General features: G+C 42.0%; 1 protein-coding gene across 4 annotated transcripts in view; it reads right to left on the reverse strand.

Moving 5' to 3' along the window:
• The window catches only part of Tgm5 (transglutaminase 5), a 41,317-nt gene that overhangs the window by 13,025 nt on the left and 12,577 nt on the right, over positions 1-15,715 (reverse strand). For all 4 annotated transcript variants that reach the window (XM_058584733.1, XM_058584734.1, XM_046461677.2 and 1 more), the window contains 3 exons: positions 4,862-5,000; positions 4,021-4,124; positions 3,661-3,900 (listed from right to left, as the gene is read on the reverse strand). In XM_058584733.1, coding sequence (XP_058440716.1) covers positions 3,661-3,900; positions 4,021-4,124; positions 4,862-5,000 — 483 coding nt within the window. The remainder of the gene's footprint in view (positions 1-3,660; positions 3,901-4,020; positions 4,125-4,861; positions 5,001-15,715) is intronic.

Genomic DNA, 15,715 nt, shown 5'->3' on the forward strand with positions numbered 1-15,715 from the left:
GCATGCATCACCACATCTGACTAAGGATTTTTTTTTTTTAACAAGACCCCAAAAGCACAAGAGACAAACAAAGACAAATGGGATTACATCAAACAAGAATGTTCCTCCTTAGCATCTCTACCAAAACAAACAAACCAACAAAAAACCCCACACACAAAAAAAGAGCTTTTGCACAGTAAAGTAAGCAATTGGCAGTGAAGAGACATCCTTCAGAATGGAAAAAAGTATTTGAAAACTACACATCTGATAATGTATATCCAGAATATATAAGGAACTCCAAAAACTCTATAGCAAAAATAAAATAAAATAAAATAAAATAAAAAACTTATTAGAATTTGAAATGGACAATATATCTGCATAGATACTTCTCAAAAGAAGACATATGAATGGCCCAACAGACACATGAAAAAGTGCTCAGCATCACTTATCATCAGGGAAATGAGAATCAAAACCATGATGAGATTTCACCTCACCTCACCCAGTAAGAATGGCTATTAGCAAAAAGATTTAATATAACAAATGCTGGAGAAAAGGGAACCTTTGTACACTCTTGGTGGGAATATAAATTAGTAGAGGCACTTTGGAAAATAATATGGAGGTTCTTTAAAAAAATTACAAATAAAGCTACCCTTTATCCAGCAATCTTACTACTGGGTGTACATTCAAAGGAAATGCAGTCGGTATGCTGAAGAGACATCGGCAGACCCACATTCATTGTAGCAGTATTCACAATTACCAAGAAATGGAAAGGATCTAAGTGCCCATCACTAATGAATGAAGGAAATATATACATAGTAGAATACTATTCAACCATTAAAAAGAATGAAACTCTGTCATTTGTGATAACATGGATGGAATTAGAGATCATTATGTTAAGTGAAATAAACCAGCCACAGAAAAACAAGGACTATGTGTTCCCGTGTGGAATCTTAAAAGGTTCATTTCATAGAAGTTCTAGGCGGTTTCCAGAGAGTGATTATGGGGGATAGAGGGAAAGGTTGATCAATGGGTACTGTTACAGTTAGATTGGAACAAGAAGTTCTAGTATGCTCTTGCACAGCAGGGTAGTACCAGATAACAATAATGTTCTGTATGTCATAAAACTAGAAGAAAGGATTTTGAAAGTTTTTACCACAAAGAAATGATAGAAGTTTGAGGAGATAAACTTCATTAAGATGACTTAAGCATTGTGCAATGTATACATGTATTGAAACATTTCAGGATATTACATTAATATGTGAAAAATTTATGTTTTATGTATTTGTTAAAATGTTTAAAAAAAATAAGACATCAGGGCATGGTGTGATTTCCTGTCCCTGAATCAAATTATTGGTAAGATTAAAACAAATTCCTAGAAATTGGGAAACCAAGAAGTACAGTAAATACAATAAACAAATAGATAAAACAGGACATTTAGGCAAGCAGAGAACTCAGAGTAGCCCAGGCTTCTGCATTCAGTCTAGGAGGTACAGGAATACTCTCCTATACATCCCTATCCCAAAAGCTGCCTTAAGAATTTACTACATTCAGGCACTGGTTCCATCCCTTCAGTGAATTGCTATAACCACCTAAGCCAGAGGCCATTTTGATGTCCTTGCTCTGGGGCTTCAAAGCCCAGTCCCTGGCAGAAGAGGATCTTGGGACATTTACTTCAGTAGAGATGAGCCCAGATAGATGTGACTCAGATTCAGTGCATCTGGGATCTGTTCCACCTCCAGATCTTGTCAGGCTGGGAGTGGGAGACAGAATGCTGCTGGCCCAAGAGACATGACTTATCAGGACACTCAAGCCCACTGCAGTGTGACTCAATGTGGATCTCCATGGTAATGCTATCTGTGTCCTGCCCATATCCCCTGGCACTTGCCATTTCAGTGCCCACAGGCTTTACCCTCAAATTGTAGCCCCTGCGACTACTGTGACCTTCTCTGCTACCAGAGCAGGTTCAGACCATTCATGGGGAAGGCAAAAGAGCCAGAGAACTTATACCCCCATGGAGCAACCCTAGATACCTTTGCCTCTCAGGCACAACAAAGCTTTACTGTTGTTCTTCATGTCACATTGAGTCAATGTGGGGCTGTCAGATTTAGCAAGTAAAAATAGAGGGCCATTTAATTTTAATTTCAGCATTATTCATCCTCCAGGAGGTCCCACCAGAAGTAGGCTCCAGCTGTCCATAGTGTTAACAGGCTTAACCAGCTCTACATTGGCTTCCTCTACTTCTCTGTCTTACTTCATCACTCTCCTACAGAATTCCCAGGAATGCCTCACAAATAAACCTCTCATATTAATTTCTTGCCTCCAAGGAGTCAAGATCTGTTTCTAGGGCCACTCAGCCAAGGTTAACTTCGGTCAACAGGTACTAGAGGGGTAATGGCACTACTAGGCTGTGTGTTCAAAACACATGTTCCTTAGTATCTGTAGGGTATTAGTTCCAGGACCCCCAGGACACCAAATCTGCGCTCAAGTTCTTTATATAAAATGGCATCGAAATTTGCATACAATCTATATACAACCTCTTGAATACTTTGAATATGTCCAGATCATTTATGATTGTTAATACATCATAAATGCTAAGCAAGTAGTTGTTACATTGTATTATTTAAAAAATGACAAGGAAAAAATATGTATATGTTAAATATAGATGCATTTTTTCACCAAATATTTTCAGTTCATAGTTGGTGGAATGATCAAATGCAGAATGATCAAATGATCAAATGAGCTCCTCTCTTACTGTACATACCCTACCCAGAGCTTCTCTGTGTCTGCCTGGAAGACCACACATTCATCTGTACTCCCAGCAATTACTCAGCTCCCCCAGCCTTCCACCTACCCTGACTTGCTTCTGCTCTGATCCTGCCCCTACCTGATCTCAGCTCTGGCCCTCATCCTGCTTTTGGCCCTCATGGATGGACATTTTTGCTTGACTTTCTGATAGCTAAACCTAGCAGATGACCTTTCTCAATTTCCAGGCATCATTCTACACCTGACCAACTTAGCCTCCCCTTTGACCCTGCTGGCATGTGCAAGAAACTCCTGCCAGGGCTCTTACCTCAGAATCACCTCTGGTAGCTGGGAATGATGGTATAAAGCTGCAATACTAGTTACTTAAGAGGCTGAGGCTGGAGGACCACAAGTTTGAGCCTAGCCTGTGCAACACAGCAAGACCCCATCTCAGCCAATCAATCAATAAAAGAATCACCTACTGGCCCTTCTGGTCCAACAGGGTGGGAATGAACGTTGGGCCTTACACCAGTCAGCCTGCATGTTGGCTGGTGGTCTGACCTATCTTCCAAACATTCAATAAAGCACACTTAATGAAATAATAAGTTAAATAAAACAGATTAATCATAGAGGGTTTACTAAGTTGTCTCCCATCTTCAGTGGGAGGCTGATTTTTCCAGAAGCAGGGGTGAAGAACTCATATATTCCTGGTGGGATGCCTGTGAATGGCTCCTCAATCAATGTGAACATCTTGTGGAGGTAGCTCTCTGGCCTGTAGGATGTGGGGTGATGGTGGACACCCCAACTGGGACCTTACAACTGACCAGCTGAGGAGACAGTGGACCTGGATCCTACCTGCAGCTGCCCTCTGGCTCCCTGAGGTTGGGTAGGGGAAGGTGCCCACAGAATTGGACTCTGAGTGGGGCCTCTTAGTTGTACCTTCTCCATACTTATAGTTCTGTGTGATGTCATCCCGCTCGTCACTCTGGATGCTCTTAGTGCTGATAAAATTGCCAACGGAATTTGTGTCCTGGTGTATTTTCTGCTCCTTCCCACCAGAGACAAGCCAGGATGTGCAGTCAGCATTCACCATAGAAAATGCAAAGGGAGTATCATAGTTCAGATCCACTTCTCCTTCTTTGATGGCCCTAACAGAGGCGGGGCCACAGCAGTAGAGACCTGAAGGGGTACAAGAGAGCCTGAATAGGGGTTGTGGCAGACCATACAGTGGCAGGGGCAGGTTGTGTGGTAGGGGCAGATTCTGGGAGTGGGTCCTGCCTTCCTTCCGGAGGGCCTCACCATTGCTGGTCTCTTGAGGTGTGGCATCCAGCACCTGCCAGCCTCCATATCCAGGAGGGAGATCCTTTCGGGCCATCCAGCACTCATTCCAGACATGGAAATTCCTGAGGGAAAAAACAGAGTCCCCATTAACCACAGCCAAGGGAGAGGTGTCCTTCTTGTCTTCTTTCTAGAGCAAGATGGGTGAGCAGGTGAACTGTTAGATAGAAAGACAGACTTAGCCCCTACAGAGTTTGAAGCCTCTGTGGATGAATAGTTTCATATCTGTGTGTTGTGAGCCTCTGTCTACCTCTAGAAAAGTGTCCCTCTGTTGACGTCGTGAATAGACAGCAAAGGTTTCCAGTCTATAGAAGTTAAAACTTCTTTTCTCTCCCTCAAAAATGTTCCTGTGGCCCTTTTCCTGAATGGGTTGCTCATTCAAGGAGGCATGTGTCCAGAAGTGTGACTCAGGCCCTTCTGTGGTCAGAACCATAATCTAAGGAGTAGTTGAAGGACATGACAAAGAAGAAGACCTCAACCCAAGGCCTAGAGCTCTGATGGTGTGAGGATTCTAAACCCAAGATGATTTTTGCTCCCCTGTCCCCCAGCCTTAGAATGGAGGTACCAAGCCCTGAGTCTGGCAAGAGGTGAGGGTATACAAGGGACAGGAGGCTAAGGACCAGTCCTGTTCTAATTTATTTATTTATTTATTTTGGTGCTGGGGATTGAACCCAGGGCCTTGTGCATATGAGACAATCACTCTACCAACTGAGCTATATCCCCAGCCCCTGTTCTAATTTATGCTTGTGGGGTTTGGCTCAGATTTGTGACCCTAGAAACAGACCAAGAGATTGTTTCTCACCAGACGGTATCCTTCTTCTTATTCTCCAAAATCCTGCCTGTGTTGTCATAGTATTCATCTATGATCAGGTTTCCATCTGTATCGTGACCGGAGTCAAAGTTGGTAACCACACGAGTGGGGATCCCCAGGCACCTCATCACTGCAGAAAGGGCAGAAAAACCACCTGTGGGCTGTGGCCCTGGACTGAAGGAGAGCTTTCATTTAACATCTGCAGGACCAGGCAGAAGTTGTCTGGGAATGGGTTGGTGACATTTCCAATCTCTTCCCCACTTCCTGAGCTTGCAGGATGACTGTGCAAAGGTTAGCTGCTGTGATAAGCACTGCTAGAGCCAACAGAAAGTCTAGTAAGTTGTCAGATTTCCTGCCCATGCCAGAAGATGGGAGAGTATACCTCTCCATTCGTGAGTCTCAGGGAGCTGACTGAACCTCGCTTCTCTCCATCTTCAAGCCAAATAGCTGGGATTCTATTTCTTCCTGTCATTAGGTTAATGGGCGAGACCACCAGATTCTCAGGCAAAGGGTTCTATGGCTTAGATTTCCCTCTTCCCCTGGGAATATTATCTTGGCCACCTCTCTAGGAAAGCATCACAGATTAAGTCAGGAATGGAAGGAAACTATGAAACAAAATCTTAGAAAAGTGAGAGTCTGTACCTGGTTCAGAAATTCTTGAAAGGAAGTAGAATGTTGTTTTTATTCCTGAGAGGCATCCATTCCCTTTGCTAGCCAACCTCTTTCTTTGTCCTTTGACACATCTCCTTCATTCTGTGCTCTTTCAAGTAAAGTGATATCCCCTGTCCTATCCCATCCCACCAAGTGCTGTGGGCACCTCTGTCCCTTCAATACAGCAGTGATGTCCCACCCAATTCAATAATGATAAAGATAATAATAAGTGTCAAATGTTTCTTGTATTTAGTGTTATATGTTTCATATATATTATCCTCAGGACAACTCTACATTATATGTACAATTATTGTCTCATTTTAAAGACAGAAAATCAGAGGCTAAGTAAAGTTTGCTACACTGACCAAGGTCACACAGTTAGTAAGGGATAGAGCTATCACTCAAGTCCTGGTTTCACTGCTAAGATTGTACTCAACACTGAGTTCACCTCTGGGTAGTATGCCCAGAGTTCATCATTCTAGTTATATATATATAATTTATCTAATTATATATCCATGTATTTTCCCATGTAATCAAATATTTGCCAAGAGATTTCTAGTGGTGGTTATTTTTAGACATTGGGCTAGTGTTCAATATTTCCCCTGTCATAAATGAGGCTGTGATGAATATCTTTATAGATCAATCTTTATTCCATTCCTTGGGGCAGATTTCAAAGGTAGAATGACTGACTAAAAATAAAGATATTTCTAAAGGTTCTTCAGACATACTACTATCATTTTTAAAAGTGTTTGGAAATTTTAACTTGAGCATTTAATTGCAGATAGTTGTTAGCTTGATTTGGTATAAGCCTCTCCAGACCAAGGTGGGGAACCCCTCCCTGGATGCAACCTAGGATGGAGAGAAGAGAAGCCAGAAAGGTTCCTTGCACAGTCCCTGGAGAGGCAGGTCTGAACAGGGCCAAAAAACTAGGGCAGGCCGTGGGCAGTGCTGATGAGTCAGTAGAAGGTAGAGGTGACACAGAACAATGAAGGCAATGGTAAAGGTTGAAAAGATGTCACCAAAGAAATTCACAGTGGAAGTGAGGCAAGAGAGGAGCAATGCATGGGCACATTTTGTGCTAAAAGTATGGCCAGGAGGGTGGATGACACCCAAGATAACAAGAGAGCATGCCAAGGAAGGGCAGCCAGGGAGAGAGCAGAGACACCTCCTCCCCATCTTCACTCTGATGAATTTGTGAATGGCCACTTGCAATGGTGGTGTCAACTCCTGCTAAACATGGCCTGATGGGCACTTCTCTATCCTAACACAGGTAAATGATCTCATAACACTTGGAAATTCTCTATTAGACCAGAGTGCATGGCTTGTCATGATCTGTTTACGAGTGTGTCTTCCTGAGGACAGGGATTGTGTATGATTCATTTTATCATTACACAACCATGAATAATACAGGGTGAGGCCTGTTTTGCCAACATTTGGTGCATCTTTACTGGATAGATAAATGAGTGGTGTCTTGTAAACCTTATGACCACTCTGGTGATTTCCAACTTCAGGGTATCACAGTCATAATGGCTGCATGCTATGCATGAAGGTCAAACTCAACTGTCCTTAGAGCACAAACTTTGAGTGGTGATGGATTTGCACTGATTCATTGTCATTTTTCCTCATCATGGCTATGAGAAGACTGATAAGGGGGACATAGTGTCACAGTGGAAATAAGTGAAACTTGAAAGGGGCAAGCATAGTTTCTTGCATAGGAAGTGAAGCACACATGAAGGTAGCTAATGGTATTCAGACCTGTGCAGCCAAAGTCACATATGTGCACATTCCCTGGAGCCTTGCTCCTTCTGTACTTCCTGCTCAGTCTTGCCACAAAGAGCTTACTCAGTCACTGGCTTCATCTCTCACTTCTGCAAGACTTCTGAATTTGAATCTAGAATCGTATGGAGATCTTGGTGTCACACATCTCCAGCTGAATGTTTTTTAGTGTTCCCAATCTTCCTTTCTAGTCAAGGATATCATCATCTTTGTAGGTGCCAAGTGTGGTGTCAAGCACTGCACAGGCTTTATCTCACTTAATCCTCTCCAAAACCTGATTCTCCCAACTTTAAAGATGAGATGCCTTAAAGTTTAGAGAAGTGACGTCACATGACAAGAAGAAAGCCAGGCCAGGATTTAAGCCCATGTTCTCCTCCTCCTCCTCCTCCTCCTCCTCCTCCTCCTCCTCCTCCTCCTCCTCTTCTTCTTCTTTTTAATATTTTTTAGATGTTGATGGACCTTTATTTTATCCATTTATTTATATGCAGTGCTGAGAATTGAAGCCAGTGCCTCACACATGCTAAACAAGAATTCCACCACTGAGCCACAACCACAGCCCCTAGCCCATGTTTTTCTGATCTCCAGTTCTTCCCTGCTGTAACTATAAGCCCACTGAAGCTTCACTGGACATCCCAGCCACACCTCAGGATCCATGTACCTTCCTCTGTGAAATTTTCACTGACTACTCTAGGCCATAATAACCTCCCTTCTCACACTCTCACATAATCCCAGTCATCTGTGCCACATATTTTAGCACTGGATTAAGCTCTCTGTAATTTAATATATGTTTTATCTTGTCATCCAGCTTATTAATAAACTTAAAGTCAGGCTTATATCAGATACTTTGTTTGTATTTCTTCATTCCTAGCACAGTGCTGAGTACAGAGTAGAGGCTCATTAATTTTCTGTTGAAGTAAAAGGTCTTCAACCTGTGAACAAAGTGTCTGCAGACTATCAGTCCTGATGACTCACAGTTTGAAATGAGATTCAGGTGACCCTTTCAATGATAATTTTGTGGGACTGACTCCCTCAGAAAAAGAGACCTGTATAGGTTATCTGTGTGTCTATACACGTGTATACACACTCATGCAGGGACTATTGGGCATTTCACAGAGCCAAGAACTGCTCTGAGGTTCTGTGGGAATGAGTCTTAAATGGCAGAATGAGCACTTCACAATGAGCACTCCTATAGATTACTCCCCCTGTCCTCACAGAAGTGTCACCTGAACCAATAAACAAATATCAAAAACTTTAGCTGTTTTAAAAAGAAACAGTCTCTAGTCAAAAATGTTCAGTTTGAACATTTCAAGCCCTTATATCCAACTTCTCATTACAAAACAAGAAACAGGGGCATAAGAAGAGCAACAATACAAGGATGCCTATCAATAAATCCAGAAAATAGCATTCTACTTTAACTTGAAGAGGACCATGTCCTAGTGTATTCACAAGATCACATATTAAATAAAATGTCTTTTCCAGATTAAAAGGGACACCAAGGACATTGCAACTAGGTGTAATGCTTGGTTCCAGATAAGATTTTGATTTGGACAAACTATACAGAAAAAAGCTATAGCCTCACCCTTGCCACCCCCTGCCATCAAAGGCCAAACAACCTCAGGCAGGCATCAAGTCAACATCAAGGGTGAAAAGTCAAGTTGATAGTAACTTCACCTGATAGACATGGTGAAAGTGGCACTCAGCCTTTGTGATCTTCCTCCCCAAAACACATAACTCCAGTCCAATCATGAGAAAAATATGAGACACATCCCAACCGAGAGGATTCCTAGAGGTGACTTCCAGGCCAAAATATATAGAGAGGAAGAACCCAAGCAGACCCCCAGCAGTCTTACCGAGTTGAAGAGATATAATTACAATTCAGGGAAGTTAAGGTGGCTCAAACTTGCGAGGTAGTATAGAAGAGAGGGCTGAACAGAGAATATTCCAGAGATTATCAGAGGGGTCCCTCCAGGTCTCTGGCTGAATGATGATCTGTGCATATATGAGAATGAAATTCCAAGAGGACAGATAAAGTAATAGAGTAGTTGGACCTTATAACACACAGGGCATTGGAAGAGTTCTCAGAGAGTCGAGACTTACTAGTGGGGCTAAAGCAACTTTAAAGGCTACTCTGGACCCACTAAAATGAAGATTAAAAGCAAACCTCTGACAGCTCAAATTGAACTGCTAGGAACTTATTGGCAAACCATAACAATATCCTTTAAAGGAATAAAACAAAATACAGTTCTCAACAATGTCACACAATGATCATTTCCAAAAAAATTCCAAGCATGTAGAATAAGAAAAGATGACCCATAACCAGGAGAAAAATCAATCAATAGAAACAGATCCAGAAATGATAGAGATGATAGAATTATCAGACAAGGATCTAAAAGAGCTATTTTAATTATTATAAATATATTCAAGGGGAGGTAGAGAAAAGCATGAACACAATGAGGAGAGAAACTGAAGATAGAAAAAAAGACCCAATGGAACTTCTAAAGATAAAAATATATATAATATATGAAACAAAAACATACTGGGAAAAAAATCATATACAGATAACAATATATTTTTGTGAGAACACATTCAACTGCAATGCTACATATAAAACATTTAAAATGTAGGAAAGCATGGGGTCACCTCAAGCCATTGCAGGTTAGGCTGAGCAGGTGAGGCCGGCAGCCGGCGTGAGAGGCACAATCTGGTTGCTGCACACCAACCTGGCCATGGCAGTGGTGCCCCTGAAAGTGTGCATCACAGGCTCAGGGAACTGGGGTTCAGCTGTTGCAAAAATAATTGGTAATAATGTCAAGATACTGCAGAGATTTGCCTCCACAGTCAAAATGCAGATTTTTGAAGAAACGGTCAATCGGAGAAAACTGACAGACATCATACATAATAACCATGCAAATATAAAATATCTCCCTGGACACAAGCTGTTAGAAAATGTGGGGAAGCAAGAAATGAAATGGGAAGTGCATGCCCTGCTGCCTGCTGGAGGGAGTTTATGAACTTTGTATGTTGCCAGATTCACCCCTCAGTGGTTTTTCTTTTTTGGTACAGGGATTGAACCCGAGGGTGCTTAACCATTGAGCCACATCCCAAAGCTTTTAAAAATATTTTATTTAGAGACAGGATCTTGCTGAATTGCTTAGGGCCTTGCTAAATTGCTGAGGCTAGCTTTGAACTCGTGATCCTCCTGCCTCAGCCTCCCAAACTCTACAATAGTCTATGTGAAAACCAGACAGTTGTGGTTGCCTATGTGGCTTCCAAGATTTACCAGAGAAACGGCAAATCTCCTATGTTAATGAAGTCCCTTCGCTGCAATTCTTCACTGACATGGACATGTCCTGTACATGCAGAGCAGTGTTGGATGTGGGCCTGGAAAGGGGAATATGACATTGCTTACCTCAAGGAGTTGAGCAGGGAGACATATTTGTAAACTAATGAATGTGAGGAAGTTGGAGGTGAAAAAAATATTTTGTAGGAGGAAGTGAATAGAAGTTGGTTACAGGATAAAAAGAAAATTCAATAACTTTTTTTTTTTAAAGAGAGGCTGAAACAGACCAATCACAATGTCTTGAAATGAGCAATATGCTTAATTTAACACTAAAGATTTTAAGAAAGAAAAGAAGGAAGTGAAGGCAACAAAGTGGTAGAGGGGATGGGAAACTGAAGTTTTCAGGATTGCTAGAAATATTTTTTTTAACAAGACCCAGCCAAACCACTGCAGCTCAAGAGGTGGAGGTTGAAACATTATCAGACTAATTATGATACTTAACACTTAGTTAAACCCATGCGCCAGAAGTCTTTCTAAATATGTGTCATGTGTTAACCAATAACCTTATGAGGGAACATTCCATACAATCTTGATGTCTCATAAGCCAATGGAAAATAACGGTGGATATGTGGTCAAGCCAGGGTGTTGCATAAAAGAAAGTTTGAAATGGGATCTGAAGAAAGGTTGGAGAGAATAACACACCAGGCACTTGGCTGAGGTTTCTTCTTACAGACTCAGGGCTCAGTAAAAACAATAACAAGAGGGCTGGGGCTGTGGTTCAGTTGTAGAGCGTTTGCCTAGGGTGTGTGAGGCAGTGGGTTCGATTCTCAGCACCACATATAAATAAATGAACAAAATAAAGGTCCATCAACAACTAAAAAAAAGCAATAACAAGAATGTATTAAAATAAACATGAAATAACTCTATAGCGGCCACTACACAATTAAGTTAGACAAAATCTTAGAGGACATCTAGCTTGAGGGCAGGGTTTCAAAAAGTTGGAAGTGGAGGACACTATGTGCAAGCCAAACTGTAAGTGGGGATCCTATAAGTAAGATGTAAAAGTGAGTTAATGTGGTTGAAGAGGGGAGCCAGTGCCTCTCCCACAGCCTCCCATCCCCCACACCAGTTTCTACTTCCCCTTCCTGTTGTAGCTCCTAAGGTCCGGGTGCAGTTTTACAGAGGAGGGGTTGATGCCCCATAGACCTGCTCACTGTCATACATTAATGTCTTCCTGCTCAAGTCATTGCTGTCCCCACCCCTTAGTCCTCATGCAGTTACAGGAAAGTACAGACCAAACATGTTCCCAGGATGCCTAGTTGTTTCCCAAACAACTCCCCCCCACCCCCGCATTATTTATTTTGCCATGCTGGGGATAGAACCCAGGGCATATAAGCTACCACTAAGGTACATCCCCAAGGCTTTTTATTTTTTGAGATAGGATCTTGCTAAGTTCCTGACATTGGCCTTGAATTTGCAATCCTCCTGCATCAGCATCCCAAGACACTGTAATTATAGGCATGTGCCCCTATGCCTGGATGATATGTGGCTTTTTGACACCACGTTTTGGGGAAATTTTCAAACAGAACATCTGTCCCCTTGCTGTAGCTCAAGGAGTCCAGGCAACTTCTGAGACATCAGCCAAGAGCTGAGGGTTCCAACCTTGTCAGGGAATACTTGGTCAGAACAGAAAAAGCCTGATGACCTAGAGCTCAGGGGTGGAGTGGGGGGAGCTGGTGCTGAGCACAGGAAGGGTGTGACAGGGATCTCTCTAAAATTCCCAAGTAACATTCAATTAAATGGATGCCAAGGAAATCTCCTGTCTAAAAAGTATAACCATAAGTTTGATGCACACAAAGTCTCCTTGGTGATTTTTCTACAGGAAGTTGAAGTCATGTTTAAATGCTTAAAAAGACAACACTAGGAGGGAGGGCTGCAGAGGGAGAATGTACTTCTGAGTCAGACTAGAGTCACTTGGTCACTTTGAGCCTCTGTTTTCTTGTGTGTACAATGGTTGTAATGATATCTACTTTGCAGGTAGTGGGAAGGATTATAAACAGTGAAAGTACCCTGTGTGTGCCTGAAACACAGTGAGTGTTGGATAAATGGCAGGTACTAGTAATGTTTCTGAAGCAGTACAGCCTCATAGTTAGAGAGCATGGACTGCAATGCCAGTTAGACTTGGGGGTGAGACTGGCTTTGCCACACATATGCCTCATCTATCACATGGAGATAATGAAAGAATGTCATAAAGTCATTCTGGGGCTCAACTAGCACAACCCTTACTGAATTCTCACTATAATTAGGCATTCTCCATATATGAATTTTTTAAATAAACTAGGAGAGAGATACCATTACGTTTCCCATCACACATATCTGCGGAAACTGAGGCTCAAGTTAAGTGACTTGCCCAAGATTACTCAGACAAATAATGGGAGTGCTAATATTTACAGCAGTACCTCATCATCTGTTGTTTGCTTTTTGCAGTTACAATTACCCTCAGTCAATAATCACCTGAAAATATTGTGGAAATTTTCATAAATAGACAATTCACTAATTTTAAATTGTGCGTAGTTCTGAGGAGTGTGATGAATCTGAAGCCACCCTGCCTAGGACATGAATCATCCCTTAGTCCAATATGTCCACACTGTATGTACTATCAACCATTATGAGTCATTTAACATCCTTCTAGGTTACAAGATCACCTATCATGGTGCTTGTTCAAGTGACCCTTATTTTGAAAATCATGAGAATAATGATTCTGGTGATTTTATTATGGTCTATTGTTATAATTGTTCATATATATACATATGTTCATATATATATTTACATACACACCCTGGGGATTTAATACAGGGGCACTTAATCACTGAACCACATCCCTAACCCTTTTTATTTTTTGTTTTGAGACAGGGTCTCACTAAGTTGCTTAGAGCCTCTCTAAGTTGCTGAGGCTGGCTTTGAACTTGCAATCTTCCTGCCTCAGCTTCCCAAACTGCTGGGATTACGGGCATGCACCACTATGCCTGGATGTTCTATTTTATTATTGTTGTTAATATCTTTTTAAATATTTTGTTTATTTAGTTGACACAATACCTTTATTTTATTTTTATGAGATGCTGAGGATCGAACCTAGGGCCTCGAACATGCTAGGCGAGCACTCTAATGCTGAGCTCCAGCCTCAGCCCCTATTTCTTACCATGCCAAGTGTAATGTTTATCATAGGTAAATTTATCATAGGTAAATATGCATAGGAAAAAACATAGTACAGATGTCTAGGATTCAGAATTATCCATGGTTTCAGATATCCACTGGGGACTTTGGAATGTAACCTCTGTGGATAAAGGAGACTAACCCCAAGCAGTCTGTCTCCAGAGTTCCTATGCTTCTTCATTGTTCTAGGTTCTCAAGGTTTTAACTAGTTAAAGGCACAAAGGAAGTTCCCAATAAACATTAGTTATGGTGGCTATGGAATAATAATAATGAATTTAATTTTTTCTAATTTTCCTTTATAATAATGTATTTTTAAAAGACATACTAAGACAGCTATTTTGGGTTAAAGAATTTAACTAAATTCTTATCTTTAACTTTTATGGAGGACAGGCTGATCCTTCCCATCTTTATATCTAAGAGTACTTGAAACACAGAACCTGGCAGAGAATAAGAACTCACTAATTGTTACTGGATGATATATGATATCAGTGGTCCTTTTGGGGAAGGCTGGTAGTGACTAAGCTGCTACCGAACTAGGCCACATTAGAACCCCTTTGCCCAGCTCTTTGTTCCAAAGTCACTGAAGGGCCATGATTCTCATAAACATTTTAATTGGCCTGCCGTCATTGCATAATCTCCATCTACTGGCTCCACCTCTCTCATCACCCAGTTCCAGACAACCACACCCAAACCCGTCTCTCTCCCTCTAAACACATGCTCCTGGCACATTAGGCTCTTGGGTTTTCCACATACCAGAAGGTTCCCTCTTTATCTTGCATACGATCCATTTTCTGCCTGTCAGTTTTGTGTCTGCTTTCTGAATGACTCAGACCTCCCACTTCACCCCAATCTCTATGACTTTTTTTTTTTTTTTTTTTGGTACTGGGAATTGAACTCAGGGGCACTCAACCACTGAGCCACATCCTCAGCCCTATTTTGTATTTTCTTTAGAGACAGGGTCTCACTGAGTTGCTTAGGGCCTCGCTGTTGCTGAGGGTGGTTTTGAACTCCTAAGCCTCCTGCCTCAGCCTCCTGAGCTGCTGGGATTACAGGTGTGCACCACCTTGCCAGCTCCCTGACTTTTGATACAAAAGCTGTTGAGTTATCTGCTTCTTATCTCTGGGCCATCAAAACATCCAACTCAAGGTCAGGCTTTGCAGCTGCAAAGGAGGAATAAGCTTGGGATTTCATCATCATCAACTCATTCTAAAGTCACTTTCTGTCAGTGTTAACAGAGACCTTCCTGTGCCTGTCTGTTCAGAAGCCTGGGGCTCTCTGGGATTCCTCCAAAACTGTCATATTCCTTCGAGAGCCCAGAGATAGCATTCATATGCTCACAGACTACACCAATCCTGTCACACAGGGAATTCTACACAGAAGTCCTGAGCCTTCAACAAACCAAGTTGTAGGCCAATCTTGTCTCCCTGGATTCTACTAGAGAGTCCTATGAGTGAAAGCCTTACTTGGTCTTTTTCTCCAGCTAACATAAATAATAACTTACCAATTGTGACCAAATCAGGTATATGGATATGCGTGTTTCAACAGGCTTGGAGCTGGTCTGGACACGGAAGCAGAGGGAGGGTGAGGACCAAGAGCGAGAGGGTGAGGACCAAGAGCAGGAGCGTGGCCCTGGGTGGGGCAGAAGGCATCCTCCTGTCACCTCCAGCATGTGACTCATTACTCATTTCTAGATGTTACTTCCCTCAAGATTTCCTCCCCATCTCATCCTTCTGCTTGTTCCTCTTGCCATGCATCACACAACTTCCATTTTCCTTATTTGCCCTGTATGTACTTTTTATCTTTTCTTCTATTAATGTACTATTCTCTCTCTCTCTCTCTCTCTCTCTCTCTCTCTCTCTCTCTCTCTCTCTGAAAAGATGATCTCCATTTTGCTTCCATTCCCTAACTCCCTGGCTTCAGTCAGG

This window comes from Marmota monax, unplaced genomic scaffold (genome assembly GCF_021218885.2).
Source record: "Marmota monax isolate L192 unplaced genomic scaffold, Marmota_monax_Labrador192_F-V1.1 WCK01_AAM20220418_F8-fsc00001, whole genome shotgun sequence".
Lineage (NCBI taxonomy): Eukaryota > Metazoa > Chordata > Mammalia > Rodentia > Sciuridae > Marmota > Marmota monax.